The 21,635-nt window shown below is 46.2% G+C and overlaps 4 protein-coding genes across 8 annotated transcripts; 3 read left to right on the forward strand and 1 right to left on the reverse strand.

Annotated features, from left to right (window-relative positions):
* The first annotated feature begins 2,142 nt into the window (after positions 1-2,142).
* On the forward strand, positions 2,143-7,566 carry cdc42ep1b (CDC42 effector protein (Rho GTPase binding) 1b). The gene is given in 5 exon segments (XM_055510833.1): positions 2,143-2,294; positions 2,920-4,229; positions 4,429-5,106; positions 6,220-6,314; positions 6,316-7,566. Coding segments are annotated over 3 exon segments (660 nt in total). The 5' UTR covers positions 2,143-2,294; positions 2,920-4,229; positions 4,429-4,670; the 3' UTR covers positions 6,445-7,566.
* A 1,194-nt stretch (positions 7,567-8,760) lies between these two features.
* Positions 8,761-14,443, forward strand: LOC114860875 (interferon-induced very large GTPase 1-like). The gene is given in 6 exon segments (XM_041071905.2): positions 8,761-8,826; positions 8,928-8,994; positions 9,112-9,134; positions 9,225-10,260; positions 10,263-11,217; positions 11,219-14,443. Coding segments are annotated over 6 exon segments (4,851 nt in total). The 3' UTR covers positions 13,923-14,443.
* On the reverse strand, positions 13,211-18,576 carry LOC114860318 (galectin-2-like). Of its 5 annotated transcripts, XM_055510840.1 has the most exons (8): positions 18,438-18,576; positions 18,206-18,257; positions 15,649-15,727; positions 15,448-15,527; positions 15,152-15,323; positions 14,912-15,053; positions 14,549-14,627; positions 13,211-13,817 (listed from the first exon to the last, which is right to left on the reverse strand). In XM_055510840.1, the coding sequence occupies exons 3-7, from the start codon at positions 15,655-15,657 to the stop codon at positions 14,599-14,601; spliced, it is 432 nt and encodes a 143-aa protein (XP_055366815.1). In that variant the 5' UTR covers positions 15,658-15,727; positions 18,206-18,257; positions 18,438-18,576; the 3' UTR covers positions 13,211-13,817; positions 14,549-14,598. The 5 variants fall into 5 exon arrangements, with proteins under 5 accessions (XP_055366815.1, XP_055366816.1, XP_055366813.1 ...); XM_055510841.1 differs by lacking the exon at positions 18,438-18,576 and having other exon boundaries at positions 18,206-18,266; XM_055510838.1 differs by lacking the exons at positions 18,206-18,257; positions 18,438-18,576 and adding an exon at positions 16,109-16,372.
* Positions 17,277-21,278, forward strand: pick1 (protein interacting with prkca 1). The gene is given in 18 exon segments (XM_055510845.1): positions 17,277-17,423; positions 17,843-17,914; positions 18,005-18,116; positions 18,222-18,272; positions 18,274-18,294; positions 18,296-18,352; positions 18,863-18,936; positions 19,036-19,124; positions 19,205-19,292; positions 19,356-19,399; positions 19,486-19,513; positions 19,515-19,572; positions 19,575-19,619; positions 19,719-19,811; positions 19,888-19,938; positions 20,025-20,057; positions 20,059-20,170; positions 20,253-21,278. Coding segments are annotated over 17 exon segments (1,236 nt in total). The 5' UTR covers positions 17,277-17,423; positions 17,843-17,873; the 3' UTR covers positions 20,492-21,278.
* The last annotated feature ends 357 nt before the right edge of the window (positions 21,279-21,635 follow it).

The raw sequence follows: 21,635 nt of genomic DNA on the forward strand, positions 1-21,635 counted from the left end.
TCGTGGGTCCAGCTGAGGTTTCAATTACAGGGCGTAACGTCTAAATGTGAGCTGCACCGCATGCGAGTACGTAAAGCTGCCCAGAACAGGACCAGAACCGTCCTGGGTCCGCTCCCATGGGGCTTCTGTCAGTTCTGTCAGCCTCAACCTGCTGCAGCACATCTGACCTGAGACCAGCCAAACACACGAAGCTCAGCCTCGCTGTGCAACAAGTAGCTTCACAACAATGTGTGTGTGTGTGTGTGTGTGTGTGTGTGTGTGTGTGTGTGTGTGTGTGGGTGGGTGTGGTGGGGTGGGTGGGGGTGGGTGGGGGTGTGTGTGTGTGTGTGTGAGAGCGGTGGTGAGAGTGTGTAGAGTGTGCGGAGAGTAGTGTTGTGTGAGGTGTGAGCGTGTGGGGTGTGTGTGTGTGTGTGGTGGTGTGTGAGTGTGTGAGCGTGTGTGTGTGTGTGTGTGTGTGTGTGTGTGTGTGCGTACATGTGTGTGCGTGTGTGTGTGTGTGCGTACATATGTGTGTGTGTGTGTGTGTGTGTGTGTGTGTGTGTGTGTGTGTGTGTGTGTGTGTGTGTGTGTGTGTGTCATCCCACATTTGAACAAGTCGTTTCTATTTCAGCTGCCTGTGAATTGTTCTGATCCAGATCCCCCGAGGCCCTTATGACTACACATAAACAGTGAAAGCGGAGGGTGGGCTGGTTCCAGGCTTGAGGAGGAAACCGAGATCCCTGACGGGTCCGACCCGCGTCGGGCAGCGTTGTGTGTCTGCCAGGTCTCTTTGTGCGTCTCTGACACACTGACAGAACACAGCTCTATTGTCTCTGGGCCGACGCTCAGTTTCCTGCAGCAGCAGAACCCAGACCCGAGGCTCGGTCCCAGGACTCGCTGGAGTCTGAGCCCCATCAGCCCCATCGCTTCAGCAGCAGCTCCACCCTGACGCCTGAATCTGAATGACTGATTGCAGAACGCGCGTTTCTGGATCAGCACCTTGTTGACTCCTGCCTTCCTCCATAAAAGCGTCCACACAGAAACGCTTTGACCTCCGTGCGTCAGAACGTTCCTTCACTCCTGCTTTCACAGCTCGACGCATCCTTTGCAGCTGCTGTCAACAGGGGTGAGGATGATCCTGAAGCTTCACTCTCCTCCCACATCCTCTCTATTCATCAGCCTCTCGCTTTAGTTCCACAACAGTTCTTTCACTTTAATCTCATCTCAACCAAACAGTCTTGTTTTTCACCAGTTCTGCCAAATCGGACCTCAGCGTGAACCTTTGGACCACGGCTCCGTCTGGAAGCAGCAGCTGCTGCCAGCTGATCGTCCTCATGTTAACCGAGGAGAAGTTGGTTCTGATGACATCATGAGAACGCTCCGTATTCTAACATGAACTGCAGCTGCTCCAAAATACAACAAGGCTGGGAAAAAGTGGTGGAAGCTGCAAAGTATCAAACAAATTCTGTAGTTTGAATCATTTGTGATTCGATCATCTGACACGTAAATATGACGTAGTGACACACGTCCTTTTACACGTGGCTCCAACCTGGTTCTGTCCACAACCCACATCAAACCAAAACCAAACCTCACGCAGCCACGTTTTTACGTGAACGTCAGGTGACGAGTGAGAGTGTGAACGGAGTCAGGCAGAAACTAAGGCAAAGAAGTAAAGCCACTGATCAGGAGCAGCCACCGACAGCAAGGTTCATCACCAGTGTTACGACTTCAGCGTCTGAGCTGCTCCCAAGATGCTAAAGGTCTAAGGTTTGATGACAGCTACAGACGGACAACACGACGATGATGGCGTTTACGCACTGCAGTCCCTCCTCCTCCTCTTCCTCCTATTCTTCCTCCCGTCTCCTCCTCCTCCTCCTCCTCCTCCTCTCCTCCCCCTCTTCCTCCTATTCTTCCTCCCGTCTCCTCCTCCCGTCTCCTCCTCCTCCCCCGTCTCCTCCTCCTATTCTTCCTCCCGTCTCCTCCTCCTCCTCCTCCTCCTCTTCCTCCCCCTCTTCCTCCTATTCTTCCTCCCGTCTCCTCCTCCTCCTCCTCCTCCTCCTCTTCCTCCCCTCTTCCTCCTATTCTTCCTCCCGTCTCCTCCTCCCGTCTCCTCCTCCTCCCCCTCTCCTCCTATTCTTCCTCCCGTCTCCTCCTCCTCCTCCTCCCCCGTCTCCTCCTCCTCCCGTCTCCCCTCAGCAGCAGCTCAGAGTCGCTCTGCTGAAGCAGAGCTGCGTCCGAGCGGAGACGCGCGGCGCGGACCTCAAACCGAGGAGAGCGAAGAAGCTGCGAGGACTCGTCCGAGAGTTTATTTAAAGGTGAGACCGGTTAAATGAGCAGCTGGGGTGGTTGGTCGGTTGGACGTGAAGAGGGAACGGCATCATCCAAGTAAATCCAACTTTTAGCCGCGTCTCATAATCGTCAGGCACACGGTGCTGTTTAACCTGCAGACGCGCAGTAAAAGCTGCGCACGCGCAGTGGAATAACGTTAAAAGTAGAACTGTGGAGGAAACGGGATCTGTTCACATGCTTCTTAAACTTGTGCCAGATCTGAGATCAGTGCGTGTCCTTGAACCATGCGTTAAAAACTTCATTACTCATCCATTAGCTGATAAAACTGGCTGCCACATTATATGCGTGGTTTTGGGGCTTTAAAGTTAAAACCTGCTGCACATGTTAATGTTTTATTTACATGAAGGCGACTGAACCAGTAGCTGCTGGTCTGTCCCAGTCGTTGTTACTGGGAGCATCTCAGTGTTTTGAGCCGCATTCCTTCAAACAGCCCTGGACGTTCCCTCGCTCTGTTTGCTCCTCTGAGTGCAGACGCCGCTCCTCTTGTTTCTGTTGACAGACCGGGTTAAACTGGACCGCAGACACTGATCCCAGCTCTGTTGTTTCATTGAGCTCTTAACTAATTACTACTTGTTGGCTGCGAGCGAACAGGAAGCTGCTTCAGGAGTCGGAGCCTCAGACGTGAGGACGCGTCCTCCTGTCGGACACAGAGCCTCCGTCTGATGCAGACTCCGGTCCACCGGGTTCTGCTCAGGACTGACCTCAACCACAGCGCGCTGGTTCTGTTCTGAAACGGATCCGGTCCACCTTCCTCTAAACGTCTCACACAGTGAACCTCAACCACAGTCAACAGACGAGTGGAGGCAGAAGGTTCCTCATCAGCATCCTGGGTCCAAACCTGACGGATCCACTCTGTTCTCCGTCCCCCCACACGTTCCGACCCGTGACTCATGAACCAGATCCAAGTCCCTGAAGTGACAACTTGAACACGAATCGCAGCACAAATAGGGTTTCTCTACTCAATCTGGAGCCGTTGACGCAGAGCGTTCGTGGCCTTCATTCCTTGAACTAAACGGAGCTCAGGGATCCTGCGACACCTGAACGCGTCGATCGTCCTCTTCAACACATTCGTCCAAACAGGAAACACTGAGCGTCTTCCCAGCTGCATTGTTTGTCCTGGAAAAGGTGAAAACCTGGGATTATCTGCAGATTTACGGGCCGTAATCTGAGTCCGGGCTCAGGAGACTGACAGCCTCACTTTGCTGGAGTCGTTATCTCACAATCTACTACTGATGAAAACTCCAACAGGCCGCGGCTTTAATCCACACGTGTCTGGAGCTTAGCAGCGCTGCTTCCACCCTGGAGCCACAGGAGGAGCGGGAAGAACAGGAGAAACGGGCCGAACCCGAAGGTCCGACTGATGGAAGACAAGGGGTTATAATGAAGGCTGCGGTGACGAGGATGAAACAGCTGTGAACTCATGTTCCTCCTCTTCTGTCTGTCTCTCCTGCAGTGACGGAGCGACACGCTCGCTGACCTGGACACCAGAGCACTAAGTGGATTGAAGAAGGCAGAGAGCAGGTGAGGGAGGACGGGAGGGATTATCAGCTAATCCAGAGAGCGGAGCCTCGTCTTCCTCTCGACTCAGACAGAGCTTCTCTAAAAGCCTCAAGCTGCTCGTTTCCCTTCGCTGGAACTCTTTCACGGAGCCGTGGAGCCAGTGAACAGACGGCAGCACATGGTCAAAGCTCTGCAGAGGGGGTCGGGTCAGTGGACCCCCCACAGGGCCTCTGGAGGAGGGACCGAAGCTGGACGACGGACGGAGACGACTCCTGAAGGTCCAGAAGCTCCAGGCAGAAGGACCTGGATCAGTGGAGGAGGATTAAAGGTTTGGCCATGAACGCGTTTAGCAAAGCTAACGGCTAACGGCTAACCATCACCAACGACAGGACGACCATGATGTAAGTGGACCCTTATCAGGTTTTATTGCACATCAGCTGTTCATCATCAGGTCTCATTTGTTAGAGATGAAGCAGGTTCTGGCCGGTTAAAGCAAACACGGCCACTTCCTGGTGACGTCAGACTGAGTTTGAGCCTCAGACACTTCAGCAAAGCACAGTGAACATGAGACTTTTATTGTGGTTTTATGTGCTTCCCTAGATCCCACATTTCCATTGGCGGCTGTTTGAGCTTTGACTCAAGCCCGGCCTCTGACCCTTTGTGACCGTGTGATGAGCTGAGGACAGACAGGAAGCTCCGCGTCCACTGAATCGCTGGCTCTGGGTCTGTGGAGAACGGATTATTCCGCATTCTCTGTTTGCTGCTCTCACACAGCTTTAATTGTCTGGTTCCGTCACGCTCACGCTGCGCCTTCGCCGACATGCTGTGACTTTCCCTGCACCATGAGTCTGGGGAAGCTGCCAGGCATCAAAGGCCTGGTGTCCGGCTCCCAGGGGAAGCGGCGCTTCAGGAGCGAGCTCTCCGTGGACATGATCGGCCCCCCGCTGGGCGACTTCCGCCACACCATGCACGTGGGCCGCGGCGGCGACGTGTTCGGCGACACCTCCTTCCTCAGCAGCTACGGCGGCTCCAGGGAGCCCGGCAGCCCCGACTCGGCCGCCAGCGCCAAAGCCGACGGCTTCTTCGCCCGCACCTTCCGTCAGGGCTGGAAGAGCGCGGCGCCGCGGCCTCGAGGCGGCTCCCGGGACCTGGCGTCGCCCCCGCCCGACGTCTCCCCCATCATCAAGAACGCCGTCTCCCTCCCACAGCTCAACATGGACATCGGCGGCCTGCTCGCCGGGTCCCTCAGCTCCACGGACGACTCGCTCTGCACGTACGGTGAGAAACGCAGCGAATGAGCGCGAGCTTCTTCACTAAAAACAACAGAGCAGAGTCACTGAGAGCAGAACAGACGCTGGTCATTAAGCATCAGGAAACACAACGGCAGCAACGTTATTCTAACCTCAGCAGCAGAGAAACAGCACAAAGAGGAGCTTCATGCAAACACAACTATAAATTCTAGTGATCACACACACGCACACACGCACACACACACATGCACACGCACACACGCACACACACACGCACACGCACACACGCACACACACACACACACACACGCACACACACACATGCACACACACACACACACACACACACACACACACTTCTTCTGAGTCATCCTCCGTCACCGTGGCAACACCTGCACAGCATTCTGTCTATAAACACAAACTCACAGCTGGTGAGTTATTGTCTGTGTGAGTGTGTGTTCGCCTCATTTCACATCCCAGACCATCGTTCCGTTCTGCTACTGGCTGGAAAACCCCTCCTGCCTCCACATTCCTGAGACAAGTCATCGGGAATTCGCCCAATTACACAAACAGTCGAGAGACGAGGATTTAATCTGACATTAAACAATGTCTGCGGTGACGTAATGTCTGAGCCCAACCTTCCAGTTTTTACTACCTTCACTTCAGAATTAAATAAATAGTAGTAGTAGTAGTAGTAACAGTAGTAGCAGTAGTAGCACTAGTAACAGTAGTAGCAGTAGTAGCAGTAGTAGCAGTAGTAGCAGTAGTAACAGTAGTAGCAGTAGTAGTAGCAGTAGTAACAGTAGTAGCAGTAGTAACAGTAGCACTAGTAACAGTAGTAGCAGTGGTAGCAGTAGTAACAGTAGTAGCAGTAGTAGTAGTAGCAGTAGTACAAGTAGTACCAGTAGTACCAGTAAAAGGTGTGCTGCCAGCCTGCCAAACACTGACACCTGCTGGTGAAACCCCTGAACAGCTGGACTGTAGTTTTAGTTTGTTGTTGTGGTTGTTGTTGTTGTTGCTGTTGTTGTTGTTGTTGTTGTTGCTGCTGCTGCTGCTGCTGTTGTTTTTGCTGCTGCTGTTGTTGTTTTTGCTGCTGCTGTTGTTGTCATTGTCATCAGATCCTGTCACCGTGTGTTTGCAGGTTTGTCGTCCGGCTTCCTCACGCTGCCTCGACCTTCTCTCGCCTCGACAGGGCAGCTCCATGAGGCCTCGCTCCCCGACGGCGGCGGCTTCCTCTCGGTCGCGCTCTGACTCCCTCACCTCCTTTCACCGTGGACCTCGGCCCTCCCTCATGACCGAAGTGCTCACCTTGATTGACAGCTCCAGCTGCCTGCGGACGTTCCAGTCACCGCCAGGCAGCAGATGAGGAGGTAGGAAGAGGAGGAGGAGCAGCAGGAGGAGGACAGCTCCCTGACTGACACCCCCGGTGCAGAGTCCGGGGGCGACGTCGCCCAGCGGCTCCTTCAGGAGGACGAGGCCGGAGGAGGGCGGGGGGGCAGCGAGGACCGGTCCGTCTGCAGACTCCCCTCTCAGAGCTGAACCTGTGATGGAGGCAGAACGCTTCCAGAGGGCGGCCGACGTCCTGTCCAGACACTACGGAGGAGGATCCTTCACAAAGGGAACCAGCAATAACTTCACAAACGCTGCTGGTTCCCACAGTCGCAAAACGTCGCAGGCCTTTTCAGAGGAGGAGGAGGAGATCAAGGTGTAGAAGCAGGAGGAGCGTGTGGAGGATGGAGCGTGGGGTGAATCCCTGCTCTCTGGACCAGTTTAAAGCATTAAAGACTACGTGCACACGTTCAGATGTTCATAAGGTTTTAGTTCAGTCTCAGCATCTTAATGAAACACTGACGTCCGACTAATAAGTCACTACATAACCATAAACCAAATGTTTTTTACCTACGTGCATGTTTAACGTGAGGTCGGAGGGTCACTGATTTATAACAGATGTGATCAACATCAGCTCATTGTAAACAGATAAACTAATGATCCCAATAATTGAATTAGAAAAAGTGAAAAACCTGTTCATTTAGTTTTTGTTTTATTTCTGCTCATCTGTTTCACCTTTAACTTTACAGCGGGAGCTTTTTTACTGCTGTGCTTGTAAATGCATTCTATAAGAGGAGGGTGTGGAATTAGACATAAGAGATAAGAGATAAGAGAATTTGTAGCAAACAAACTGTTCGACACTAGACATGAAGTCAGGAAGACACATATTAAAGGTAAGTGTAGAGAAAAGCTTTAAACTCAGTCTCAAACCTCATGTTTCTGTGATGTTAGGTGGAGAATTACAACACAGCTCTGTATCGATACTGCACATTTACAGCCCGTGGAGGGAGTTAGCGATTAGCGGTAGAAGCTGCTTTCACTTTGTGTCTCTGAAGAACATTTATATCCCCAGTTTACTTAAACTGACGATTTGTTTTACAGGAACCTGACACCTCTATTTCTAGCTTCTACATTTAGCAATAAAAGTATTTCAACAGTGCAGTAGTTGAATTAATACATTATTTTGCATGGTGTTATTAATTGTTGGTTTCAGACCTGCTCCTGCGTGAATCATGTAGAGGTTTCAGTACAAACTGAAACTGCTGCAGTTTCACTGCAGTGGTTTCTTCTAGGTGTCTTAGACGTAAGAGACAACACAGAGTCACACTAACAACTGGTTATTGATCCTGGAGGTAAGTGAGCCTGTAACTGAGTGCTTTTAAAGGCAGATACACATTTTAAAGAGAAGCTTCAGTAGTTATTCATCATTTCTACAGCAAAGTTTAAAATAAACCCATGAAAAACAAAGTCCAATGTCCAAGAATAATGAGTGACATTATTACGACTCGTACAGAAAGTGAAAGATAATAGGTTCTGTGTTGATCGATGAGCTGCAGCTGATGTTTCCAGCGACTCAGGACGATGAGGGGAACAATGTTGGAAATTCTGGAGGAGCTGGGAGAAGACGATTTCAAGCGTTTCAAATTCTATCTACTGGACCTCAAAGGACACAAAACTATTCCAAAGAGAGTTTTGGAGGAATCAGACCGTCCAGACACAGCGACTAAAATAGAAACCTATAAAACTGCTGAGGTTCAACAGATCACAAAAGAGGTTCTGCTGAAGATCAACAGAATGGATCTAGTTGAGCGGTTCAGCTCACAACTGGAAGGTCAGTCACAGAAACACTTTAGTAATTATCATAATTTTTAGATATGTTGATAAAATAATTCAAATAATAATAGTCTGTTTCCCTGACATACGTGGACCACAGCTCAGCCAGAGCTAAATGAAACTGCACACAGAGCGGAGGTAAGAACTCGGACTCGGAACTGGGTCAGTGATCCAGATGATTGATCTGAAATGTGCAATTTATTAAGTAATTAATTGTATGTTTTGTATTTTATGTTTACAAGCTTGAACTAACTTTTAGAGACATGTGTAGGAATTTTATATATTTTAAACTTGCTTGTGAAGTCTCCTGTCTACACAAACCCTACAAGTGACTTATTACATGTTCACAGAAATAATGAACATATACAGTAATAGTAAATAATTCACTGTCTCACTAAATTATGATTCAACATTTGACCAGTAAAACCAGTGAAACCAGTGAAACCTGTTAAACGTGTACAAATGTTCATCCAGTCAGTATTAAATAGACGTATTGTCCATCCACCAGGAGGAGATTCACATGGACCCTTCAACAAATAGTTTGAGGAAGTGTTTGTTTAACTGTTGCCTGTGGTTCCAAAAATGTGTAAGTACCAACAGGAAAGGATGTCGTTTGTCTCATATTAATTATTCTGAACTGATGAAACCACATCTTTTTTATAATTTATAACATGAATATTTCCTTAGTGTGACTCAGCAGAACCTGATGGGAAACAATCTGGAATCAGTTTAACAAGTTTACGTCATATAAATGGTAAGAAAACAACTCATTGATAACAAATGTAGATACAGTAGTAAATGGAACACAGCAGCTATTTAAATATGACAATGATGCTAATAACATGTAACCTTCTGTGTCTTATGACTCTAGATGAGCCTGAGCACACAAACAAGGTAAACACTTATTTATTTGGCATCTTTATTTCATCCTGATGTATAAAGTCATGATTTTCATATAATGTGTTGTTACCAATTTTTCATCAGTTCAAGAGAAATAATCAAAATCAAAGAACAATTGAAACACTGTTTGGAAAACTTCACCTTCAAGAACAACTTCATCAAAAGTTGTCTTTGGCCGATTTCCTTCAACTACATCACAGTGTTAAACGGAAGCATCCGACTTCTGAAGAAGACCTGGCTCTCAGGTTTCTCCAGAAGATCCAGGTCCTGGACTACAGGGCTAGAAGCGTTTGGGTCCTTGACAGGGTGCGGGACAGTGACCCTGGTGTAAACACAGGAGCATCAGCCCAGACTCCAGTTCATCCGATGGACGTTCAGATGGCCGTGTTCCACTGCTCTGACAGCTTCCTGCAGCAGAACATGGTCACTAAACTCTCCCAGTGTCAGTACGCGTTACCTCTGCTGGTTCCTCACCCACTAACTGGTGAGGTTCACTTTCCTCTCTGGACCTTCAGACAAATCATTAAAACATGGAGGACCCCTCCAACCATGACGAGTGTCCCCGTCTACAAAGCTCAGACCCCCATGGTGTCGTTCCTGCGTCTGGGTTCTCTGTCAGTGTCCAAGTCTCAGCTGATGAACGACCTGATCAACGAGCGTCACAGCACCTTCTTCCACAGAAACTGTGCAGGCAGCACCAAGAGCCGGCTGCTGATGGACGGCGTGGCAGAGATCGCCTGGTACTGTCCTGCTGGCAAAGCCAACGATGCCTTCACTGCCTGCATCGCCTTCTGTAACCTGCATGGAGACGCGCTGGAGTTTGAACGGCAGCGAGAAGTACTGCTTGGAAAGTCTTCAGGCAACGTTGTTCTGGTGCCGACGCTGGAGAAAGGAGACAAAAACTGGACGGTCATCACTGAACTCTGTGAGTCCTCAAAGCCTCTTATTGTCCTTATTGCAGATGCAAATTCTGGTACAGTTCAGATGAATAAAGGGAAAACATTTAAAATAGGTTTTAAAGACAGATCTGAAGTTTGTCAGAAACTGAAAAAAATCTTTGGAAAGATCTTATCTGGACCACATGAGTCCTTCCAGCTTGAAACCTTGGCTGAAGTCCTGGACTCAGAGTGGATGAAGACGATCCAGCCTGTCACAGTGGAAAAACTGCTGCAATGAACATAGTGGAGTTATTTCAGGGAATAGAGGTTTCAAAGATCAAAGATGAATTCCTCCGTTGTCAGGGTGACCTGTGGCAAAACTGGTGCAGAATAAACAAAGAGCTGTATCACCTCAAAGGAAACATTGAAAAGGAGAAAAGTGAAAAACAACAGCAACTGATGCAAATACGACGAGATCAGTGCAAAGCTTCATGTAGTGAAGTGATGAAGTTGTTCATCAACAGTTTGTCTTCACTGCCATCACCAGACAAAGAGTATTTCCTTAAATGGACCCAGATCTTGATAGACGCTCTCTCTACTGATGATCTCTGTTCAATACTCCAAGACTATGATAAAACATGGTCTAAGATCTTGGCTTTGAAGAAGAAACATGACAAATCAGACAAGTTAAAAACCAAACAAACTGAGCTTGAACAAATCTCCCAGAAGCTGCAGTCGGCCACGTTTGGCTTGGAGCACATCTTTAGAGAAATGGGGCAGATCTATGAAGCCCATAAATCTGTGGACGCACCTCCAGAGGAGGTTCCGAGCCACTGGTCCAAATACCCGGCGCTGGCTGCAGAGCTGATGCTATCAGGACACCCCCTGGAGCTGATGGATGGAGACGCAGGTCACGTGCCTCTAACGTGGGTCTCCAGTGTTTTACATGAAGTCAGGAGGAAAGTGGGCGACCGCAGAGTCTTTGTGTTGTCGGTTCTGGGCGTTCAGAGCAGCGGGAAGTCAACGATGCTGAACGCCATGTTTGGACTGCAGTTTGCAGTGAGTGCTGGCAGATGCACCAGAGGAGCCTTCATGCAGCTGCTCAAGGTGTCAGAGGAGATGAAGCACCTGAGGTTTGACTACATTCTAGTGGTGGACACCGAAGGACTGCGAGCTCTGGAGCTGGAAGGAAACACCACTTCACCACGACAACGAGCTGGCAACGTTTGTAGTTGGTCTGGGAAACATGACGCTCATCAACATCTTTGGAGAGAATCCAGCCGACATGCAGGATGTTCTGCAGATTGTTGTCCAGGCTTTTATGAGGATGAAGAAGGTCAAACTTTCTCCAAGTTGTGTGTTTGTTCACCAGAATGTTACAGACATCACAGCCACAGAGAAAAACATGGAAGGAAAGAGACGCCTGCAAGAAAAACTGGACCAGATGGTTCAACTAGCAGCCAGAGAGGAGGGCAGCGACGCAGAGAGCTTCAGTGACGTCATTGCATTCGATGTTCAGACAGATGTGAAATACTTTGCTCAGCTGTGGGAGGGAAGTCCACCGATGGCTCCTCCAAACCCAGGTTACAGCGAGAGCGTCCAGGAGCTGAAGGACTTCATCCTGTCTAAGGCTTCACGGTCTGATGGGGTCACTCTGTCACAGTTCAGCGGTAAAATCCAGGACCTGTGGAACGCGCTGCTGAATGAAAACTTTGTCTTCAGCTTCAAAAACACACTGGAAATCGCAGTGTACAGAAAACTTGAGGTTCAGTACGGAAACTGGACCTGGACCCTGAGGAGCAACATGTTGACTATTGAAAACCAGCTTCACACCAGAATTGAAAATGGAAAACTGGACAAAGTTGAGCTCAGTTATCTTTACAAAGAAATAAGTGAAACATACGAAGAAATTAAAAGTGAAATGACAAAGTATTTTGAAGATGACAAAGATAGAGAAATGTTGGTTCAGTGGCAAAATCACTTTGAAACTAAAATCAAGGATTTTCATAATGAACAGGTGAAAGAAGTGAAAAGAAAACTGGACGAAGTTCTCCAGCAGAAGAAAGCTTGTAAAAACCTTGACGATCAGAAGACAGAGTTTGAGACCAAGCTGCTCCAAAAGAGCAAAGAACTCGCTCACACGTTAGAAGACAAGGACAAAGATGAAGAGCAACTGAAAAAGCAGTTCAACTGTATGTGGAGTGACTGGGTCACAGAACTGACTCCCAGTACAATGCCTATTCAAGACAATAACTTTCAAGATGATAAGTTTAATATTCTTCAAGATCTTGGTATTGACTTGACTCTCGTCTATAAATCCATTAACAGTGATGAATATAAAAACATATCAAAAATTGGTGATTACAGCAAATATGTCTCCATCACAAGGCAACAAGAGCAGACGAGCTGTGACACAAGCCAACAAACAGACGATGGGAAACAGATCAAATGGGCACACAGACTATGGAGGTTTTTAAAAGGAGCAGTGGGATACGGATCCACTCAGCAAACCAGAGCAGACACATCGAGCTCTTTGCCGCATGAAAACCAAATGGGCATCAGATCTCTCATTGACAACGTTGAACAAGAAACTGTGACGATAATGAAGAGCAAACCTGTGGCTGCAAGAGGCTACACATCCACTTATCTGCAAGAAGTAGCAAACAATGCTAAAGACAAAGTGATAGAGTTTGAATCCCAGGAGAAATGTGCTCTAAAGAAGGAGTTTACAGTTGATCTGTTACTCTTCGTGTTTGACAGAGCTGAAAGGTGGATTTCAGAGTCTCAGAACACGTTCAAGAAGAACAATGATGCTCCAACCTCACAACAATATTACAAGATTTTTACAAGCTACTGCAAAGGAGCCTCTTCGGCTGTTGTTCTGGGAGAACTGAACTGTGAAAAACTGAAGGTTTCTATTGTTGAGGCCGCCTGTAACCAGACTGCTATTGATCTGGCTGGAGACATGAAGTGTAACTGCCCAGCATTCAATGGGAACAGACTGAACCTGGAGAAACATGTGTTAAGGACACTGGCAGAGAGGGAAAACTTTGAAGATTTCATCACTTACATCTATCACCCAAGAAAACATGTAGAGAGTTTTATAAAGGAGGAAGTGAGGAAATACATCTTCACAGAACACAAAGAAAAAGCTCTGAAGATACTGAAAAAGAATGTTGAAGACGTGAAGAATCTAGTGAGCAATGCTTTATTTACAGCAACAGACAAAGTCAAAGCCCAGAGAGGAAACACTGACATGTGGCTGGAGGAATTCTCTGCTTTAATAAAAGACAAACTGACATTTGATCCCATCTGTTCTCAAAACTTCATTGACATCAGTGACTTTGACCATCTTAAAGATGAGGTAGAGACAGGCCTGACATCCATAGTTACAGAGATGAGCAGCCTCTCGCTGGATAAGATGAAGGACTTCAGGCTGCAGCCTGATCAGATCCTCATTGACCAGCTGTGTAGTTGCTGCTGGGTCCAGTGTCCGTTCTGTGGAGCTGTTTGTACCAACACTCTGGAAGATCACAGTCCTGGCGATCACAGCGTCCCTTTACATCGATTCCCTGCACTCACTGACTCACACGGTGCAAGTCCAGCTGAGCTGAGCTTTGACTTCTGCACAACTAAGGTTGCAAGTGATCAAAGCTTTAGTCCTGGTCTTGATTCACATAAGACGCTTCCATATAAACTGTACAGAACTGCAGGTCCGGCCTTTACGAACTGGAGCATCGCTGCTGCTGAGTCTGACCTCAAGTATTGGAAATGGGTTGTGTGTCGATTTCAGACTCCACTAGAAAATCACAATAATGGAAAATTCCAGAACTTTGGTGAAATCCCCAGTGAGTGGAAAACTTATTCTAAAGAAGAAGCGATTCAAAGTCTGGATGAAACCTAGAAGCTGTGCCTTTTTTAACTGACTATTCACAAATTACATCATAGACTTAGATCAAACACTGATATTCCACTGCTCCACATCAGCCTGCACAGAAACATGAATATCAATGTCAACACCCCGTCTACTAACTTGGTCAATTCCAGTTGTTTTTATTGGGCATTTTGTCATTTAGCTTTGTATTCTGCTCTTATTGGTATTTTTGGTTTCTACTGAGTGTAGGTTTGATTGTTATTGAGACTCAAGCTGTGTTTTTCCGCTACATTTTTATTTGCATAGTAGAGTCCAGTGCTTGGTCCCAGTTCAGGTGATGCCTCCTTCAAGAGCGGCAACTAAAATCTGTTTGTGTCATTAAAGCTCTTCAGTGTGTGTCACATATCCTGAGGTTAGTTTAAAGAACCTGAAGCTCAGGGACTTCACACACCCACAACCTGAACTCAAACTGTTTAGCAAATTTGCCAACTGTATGCTTTTTGTGTAACTCCATTCTACTGTACATAACAAACCAATAAAACAACTATCACCTACATTAATGTTGTAACAGGATTAGCTAGAATTTATTATATTTCATGTATAATCTAGAGTATAAACTATATAAGAAAGCAGAGTATGGACTCAAGCTCACTTACTTGACTAAACTCTATGTTGTTTTATGAAGAGGGAGAACCATTGGCACAGCTCAGCTGGAACAGGAACAAACACCTGAGGCTAAAACAAAAAAAATGTCAGGGTTTGGTCCAAACACCAATTTAACCCTAAGTTACACCTACTGTTGAACTCATTCAAAGCTTAATTTGTTGTATTTCAGAACACTTGTAATGTAGATCTGGTCTGAGTATTGTAAAACAACTCTACAGTATATATGGAAGTGATGGAATAAATTTTTAGTTGGAAAAATAAATAAACTCTTTGGAAACAAGTTTTTGAGAAGAGATGTTGTATTTTTGTGCACAATAGGACAATTTAACATCCGTAACAGGCCGTAACTTAACAGATCTTGAAAGACGTCAGTTTGAAGTCTCCCTTGATTCTGATGTAGCTGATGACTCCTAGACCAACACGGTTCGGAAACTGGACTTCCTGTCCACCAGGCAGCTCCACTTCAAACACGTCTTCATTCATCTTCAGTGCAAGCTAAAACAAAGCGTATTCAGTGGGTACAAACTTCAGGAGAGCTCTTTCAGAATGTAAAAGAGGAGATATGAGCCGGTCCTTCCGTCAGAATCCCTCACCTTCACCTCTGAGCCTTTCTGAAGAGGGTTTTCTGTTTCCCGTTTCTCATCACCCCAGCAGCCTGCAATCTTTGAGTTGCACACGAGAACAGCTCCATCGTCGTCGTCATGGAAACGGGGGTTAAAGTGCAACGCCAGGTCATCTACATCACAGCCCAGGTCGATCTGAAATCTGAGTTGTTGTTTTTTTTTAACAATAAATGTATTCCCAACATCAGTGTGTTTGAAGAATGTTTAAACCAGAATGGATCTGTTTAGTTTGTCTGCTTGGTAAGAGGCTACTGTTTATGTTTTACCTCTCTGCATCATGCAGAATGACTCCCTTCACTTTCAGCTGATCTCCAGCTCTCAGTTCAGCGTTCTTCACTTCAAGTTCCTGAGAATCACAAGCAGAGATGATGCTACCAGAACATTCAATGGTTAATGAGTTCCAACTTTGGATAAAAACCAACAACCTGTGGACGCGCTGATAAAAGCAGTAACAAACCTAAACTCACCATGCTCATGTTGGGTGTTTGGTTTACAGCTGTGGGACTGATGGAAGGTGGAGGACGGCAGGAGTGGAGCTCAAGGTTTCTGTCCCAGGACACAAAAAAGTATACGAATTATAGTTTATTCTTATACATATATAAATAATAATAATAATAATAATGTGTTAAGGAAACTAACTATGCTAATGCAGCTAACTAAGCGTTGACTAGGCTGCCTCCATTTTCTCTTGACCCTTGACCTTAGCCGTTGAGATTTATCTGGTTATTGATTTGATACAAAATGTTTGTCAGTTGTGTTAAATTCTGTCAACAGGGTCGTTAAAATTAGAATCAACTTATTATAACTCATTTGGGTCGAGTAAATTTAAAAACCTTAAGGTTTACTAACAAATCACCGAAAAATAGCATCTGGTGCCTGAATCTGACACGAGTCAGAACGCGTAGAGATGTTTAACTGAGCCCAAACCTTTAACAAGTGAAGCCTCCAGTGCTCGACGAAGTTCTGGTTCCACCCGGTGATGTTGGACCTGCTTTATTATAATCTAAGAGCAGCTAAAGAGCACGAGCGGAGCCTGTTCACCAGTGGAACCAGCTACACCTCGACTAGCGTCTCCAGCGTCACGTGACCCACGTTTCACTGCGCGGCCTTTAGCGTGTCAGCGCTGGTGACGTTTGATCTTCACACAAAAACAATATTGTGTAGATCTGCGGTTTCTGGACCGTCAGAACGGACAGTTATGCGATAACCGGAAATGTGTAACGGTTGCAATGGCGGCACAATTTACTACCTTAACTTGTTAAAGTTCTGCATTGTTGCCACAAAATTCTAACTAATAGGTGTTATTTTAAAGTTAGTTAAAGTTAGAAGGGAAAAAAATTACTTACGTGGAATAGAATATATAAATATATGCATATATTACAGAAGTGCGATCTAAATTACTAATTAACTAAAACTAATATTTCTATGAATTTAATTTAATTGAGATTTAATCATAAATGCGGGCACGAATACATAATAATTGTATTTCTACGAGGTAATACATATAATACACGTGTTGTTGTTGTTTTATAAGAAGTAAATAAATCAAAACTACTACAGTATTTAGGTTGAAGGGCTCCAACCTCAGTTGAAGCAGGATTCAAGCAGGATTTTTTTGGTCCTCACACAACTGAGGTAAATCAAGATTTCAATCAGGGCAACTTCTTGTTGAGGACGTTGTTGATTCCCCAGTGAAAAAGTGTTTGTTTTTTGATTATATGTAAAAATTACCAAAGTCATGTCTTTAACGTTAGAATAGGCAGCCTAATGTTTGATATATTTATTGATTTAATAGACTTGCTGCGTAATAACGTTCATTATAATTTAAAAGGAACTTTTAGGAATTGCTTATTTGCGCTTGTATTGACGCTGACTTGACAAATGTAGTCGGTAGCAGTTCTCTAATTTGACCACTTGGCGGTAGAACGCATGATTACGATCAATAATTTGTTTAAATTTAAAAGTAATACAAACAACATTACGGAAACTCAGCACACGTTCTTTTCTATAATCGTGGGTTTTAATACAAAACGAATCATTAAAAATAGTCACAGCAAGTGTCGTGTTTCTTGTCAACGTTCCGCTGTGTGACGGAAGTGGACAAAATAAAGTAAACAGGAGCTGTCATTAGAGCCACAGATGAAAACACCTGCCGTCAAACGCAGGGACTAAATATTTATTCAACGTTTTGCTTCTTGGTAAAAACATCTGCATGACAAACCGGGACGAGTTGTAATAAAGGTAATTTGTGAGCAGCGAGTTTGAACAGGCGTCATATTTTCCAATGCTAACACCTGCTGTTAGCATGAAGCTAATTAGTTCAGTCTCAGCAAGCGGATCTAATTTATGCTGTTGTAGTTTCTGCAGCACAGATCGACGTCGTTAATGCCAACTGTTACATGTATTTAGCCTAATTGCGCTTGGTTAACTTCTGATCGTCTGCTGCTGTTGCCAGCTGTTCCACCTGCTGCAGCTTTAGCTGACACATCAGCTCCTTTATTCAGGGCGATGGTCACTAAATTGAAACGCCGTATTTTCCATCTTAGCGAAAACTCCATCCTAAACTGCTAATTACATAATGTGTATAATTATATTGTCATTAATCAGGTGTGAAAACTGTATATGTAGCATGATGTGCAGCCGTCACCCTTGATGACAGGTTTTTGTAGGGACACAAGAGACCTGTCCTGCGATGTTCACAGACATGGACTATGAGCTGGAGGAGGACAAACTGTGAGTAACTGACTTGACTAGTTACTTACAGTTAGTTGTGTTGATAGTTTTCTCTGTCACGTTAATGTTTTTTACATGGTTTTGAAACAGAGGGATCCCAACAGTACCTGGTACTGTGTGTCTGAAGAAAGATGCTCAGAACCTCATTGGCATCAGCATTGGTGGTGGAGCTCAGTACTGTCCTTGTCTTTACATCGTCCAGGTACAGAGGCTTTATACAGCAGTGTGTGTTAAGGTTTGACAAACATTTTAAGCTTAACGTGTGTAACGTCTTATCTCTGTTGCTTGTACCTTTTCAATCCTGCAGGTCTTTGATAACACCCCAGCAGCTCTGGATGGGACTCTGGCAGCAGGAGATTGAAATAACAGGCGTTAATGGAAAAACCAGTGAAGGGAAAGACTAAAGTGGAGGTGGCCAAGATGATTCAGGCTGTTCAGGTATCAGACTTGTTTTTCTTCTTCTAGTAACCCGTCTGGGTGGAGTCTTTTTTGATATAATGATATTGTATAGAACAGTACTGACCTTGTCGTGTCCTGCTGATTCGGGTGAATAGTCCAACACTGATATTTCGGTGCAAACCCACCACCGGACTGTGGAGAAGAGGAGTTTCACTGGCTGGTAAAGCTCAAAGAAAGAGTTCAGGACAAAAGCTTGTAGCGTCACCAGCGCAGCGTGGCCGTGTTGTTTGGACATCCATTGTTCACTCACAAGAATTCCATGACTTCCTGTGTGGTGGATTAAAGAGGGAATAAACAAGGATTAGACTGTTACGCTACATGGAGTTCAAAGCTGAAAAAGTCTGCACATTATTCATTTGACTACATATGAAGTAATAATACACTTTATTAAGTGTCACATTTGAGTTTGAGTGAAATGAAATAACTACAATAGGGTTGTTTTGATAAATCAAACCTTGTTTAATTGTGAGTCTGGTGATGTTTTCACAGGGGGAAGCAACGATTCACTACAACAAACTGCAGGCTGACCCCAAACAGGGGAAGTCTCTGGATATAGGTTGGGTGTCTCCTCCTCCACAACAAACACTTTGTTCCTTTTAATCTCTGTGGATTCTGATTTTCTTCTGGGTGCATCTTGATCATTACTGTGTTTTATTTTGCAGTGCTGAAAAAGTCAAACATCGGCTGGTGGAGAACATGAGCTCAGGCACCGCAGACGCCCTGGGCCTGAGCAGAGCCATTCTATGTAACGGTGAGATTATCACCAACACGGGTTCATTGGTTCACACCCATCGATGCTGTAGATGGAGAACGTTTTGTTTTCCTTTATAGACGGACTCGTTAAAAGACTGGAAGAACTGGAGAAGAAACTGCAGAAACTGTACAAAGGTAGAGATTCATCCTGTAAATGACATCATCAGCGACGGAGCATGACGTGATTGTGTGTCTCTGCTCATCGCAGGGCCTGATGGAGCACACCAAGAAGGCTGCTCCGAGCTTTCTATGAGCTCTCCCAGACCCACAGAGGTGAGATGCAGCTGAGACAAGGCAGCGTAAGCGTAGATGTTCCTCTGACTTGGTGTCTGATTGATGTGGTGCTCGCCTGTTCTCAGCGTTCGGAGACGTTTCTCCGTCATCGGGGTTCGGAGCCTCAGGCTGCAGCCAGCGAGGCCTTCGTGAAGTTCGCTGATGCTCATCGGCAAGCATTGAGAAATACGGGATTCAGCTGCTGAAGACCATCAAGCCTGTAAGTTCAAAACGTAACTTCATGATTCAAATTTTTTGTTTTTTTTTTTCACTTTTATAAAAGCTAACACCGATTTTATGTCTGTATTTGGTTGTGCAGATGCTCCACGACCTGAACACATACCTTCACAAGGCTATACCAGACACAAAACTCACCATCCGCAAGTACCTGGATGTGAAGTTTGAGTATCTGGTGAGGACACAGCGTCTGGTTTCACTCTTTTGGTCTCGTCGGTAGAATAACTGCAGGAACTCCTCGTCTCTTTCAGTCTTACTGCCTGAAGGTGAAGGAAATGGACGATGAAGAGTACAGCAGTATTGTGAGTAGTGACTCTGTTGAGACGTGCTCTGAGGCCCTGCGTTGCTTGGAGCTGACCTTTGACCCCGGCTGTGGCTCTCCCCTCAGGCCATGGGCGAGCCTCTGTACCGGGTCAGCACTGGGGAACTACGAGTACCGGCTGGTTCTGCGATGCCGGCAGGAAGCCCGCGCTCGCTTCGCCAAAATGAGGAAGGATGTTCTGGAGAAGATCGAGCTGCTGGATCAGAAGCACGGTCTGTTGTTCTGACCTTCACTGTCCGGTTTGGTTTGGTTTGCTGGTAAAGTGTTTTCATTCCACGTCTCCTCCTTCTACAGTCCAGGACATCGTGTTCCAGCTGCAGCGCTTCGTCTCCGGCATGTCCCGCTACTACGACGAGTGCTACGCTGTCCTGAAGGAGGGCGGACGTCTTCCCCATCGAGGTGACCTGTCCCGCACCATGATCAACTACAGCAGCCAGTCGTCCTACACTGAGGAGGAGGAGGAGGAGGAGGGAGGAAGCAGCGCAGGCGGACAAACAGAGAACGGCGCCGAGAAGCTGATTGATGATGAATGAGAGCGTGCAGGCCTGCTGCAGCTGCTAACAGGCCAACACACTCCCTGAACACAACACTGGGCTCATCACTACTGAATGTTGCTGCTAATGATGCTGACCTTCATCTGCTGGTTGTGTTTTCATCCTGGATCAGCGGTGATTTGTTTACTGTATCAGTTCAACAGTACCTTTCCTCTAAATGTTTAAGTTACAGAAAGGAGTGAGTGTAAAAAGAGGAACAACTGAGTGAAGGTTTATTCTTTTCTATTATGATTCAGCAGCCTCCTTGCTTTAATCAAGTCATTTACCTGCTTTTTAGCCACCTGGACGTAAATATTAGGTCTCAGTACAGTAATATCTGAGTTCGTATCAGTAGGATTTATTTAAAAAGGAAACAACAGCAGCTCTCAGCTTTTACACCAAAGTGGATTTCTTTTATTCATGCTTCAACTAATTCATGGCTGCAACAGCTTCACCATGATGTCATATCTACAAATGTGGACAACGGTTCACTTGTTCACTTTATTTATTCTTTCTATCATGACGTGTTTGTGTGCCTGCTTTCTGCCAGAGGTCTGGTCACGGTGCATCATGAGGGGGCAGCATCGCATCATATCACTGTCCTACAGCGAGCAGCGGTGCAGTTACTCACTCTTTTACTTCTTCACTCATGCATTATTTAGATGTGGAGTAAAACGGACCTGACGTTGTTTTTTTCTGGGACCAACATCTGGAGCTTTATTCACTACATGAACCTTAGATTAGAAAACTCCGTTTGTACCGCAAATAAACGTTATTGTCAACTCAAGCGTTGTTGTTTGTTGTTTATAAATCAACTGTCTATGAACGAGGGTTCTGTCCCTGGCGTGACGTCACTGAAGCCCACCCTCGGCGCCAGCTGTTGGCACGTAACAATATTGAAACAGATAATAACACTGTAGTAATTGGAAACGCTGAGCGTCTCTACTCGCGGTCCCGAGGAGCTTTGTGCTTATAGTAACTTCATAAAACTTCTGGGACGGAACCGTGTAGTTCGGTTCCAAACCTCGTCCGGCTCCGCCGCGCTCTGCGGGCGCACCGACCGACGGACGGTTGCGTTGTTCCCGTTTCCCGCTGTGAACCAATCAGGAGCCGCTGCTGCGGAGCCGGACTTTCCCTTTTCCCG

Source organism: Betta splendens, chromosome 8 (genome assembly GCF_900634795.4).
Source record: "Betta splendens chromosome 8, fBetSpl5.4, whole genome shotgun sequence".
NCBI lineage: Eukaryota > Metazoa > Chordata > Actinopteri > Anabantiformes > Osphronemidae > Betta > Betta splendens.

Excerpts from the sequence above, each read along its gene's own strand:
- LOC114860318 (XM_055510840.1), bottom strand. Across the intron at positions 15,324-15,447 it reads ATTCTGCATGATGCAGAGAG|ATTTCAGATCGACCTGGGCT; the intron begins GTAAAACATAAA and ends ACAACAACTCAG. Across the intron at positions 15,054-15,151 it reads AGAAAGGCTCAGAGGTGAAG|CTTGCACTGAAGATGAATGA; the intron begins GTGAGGGATTCT and ends GCTTTGTTTTAG.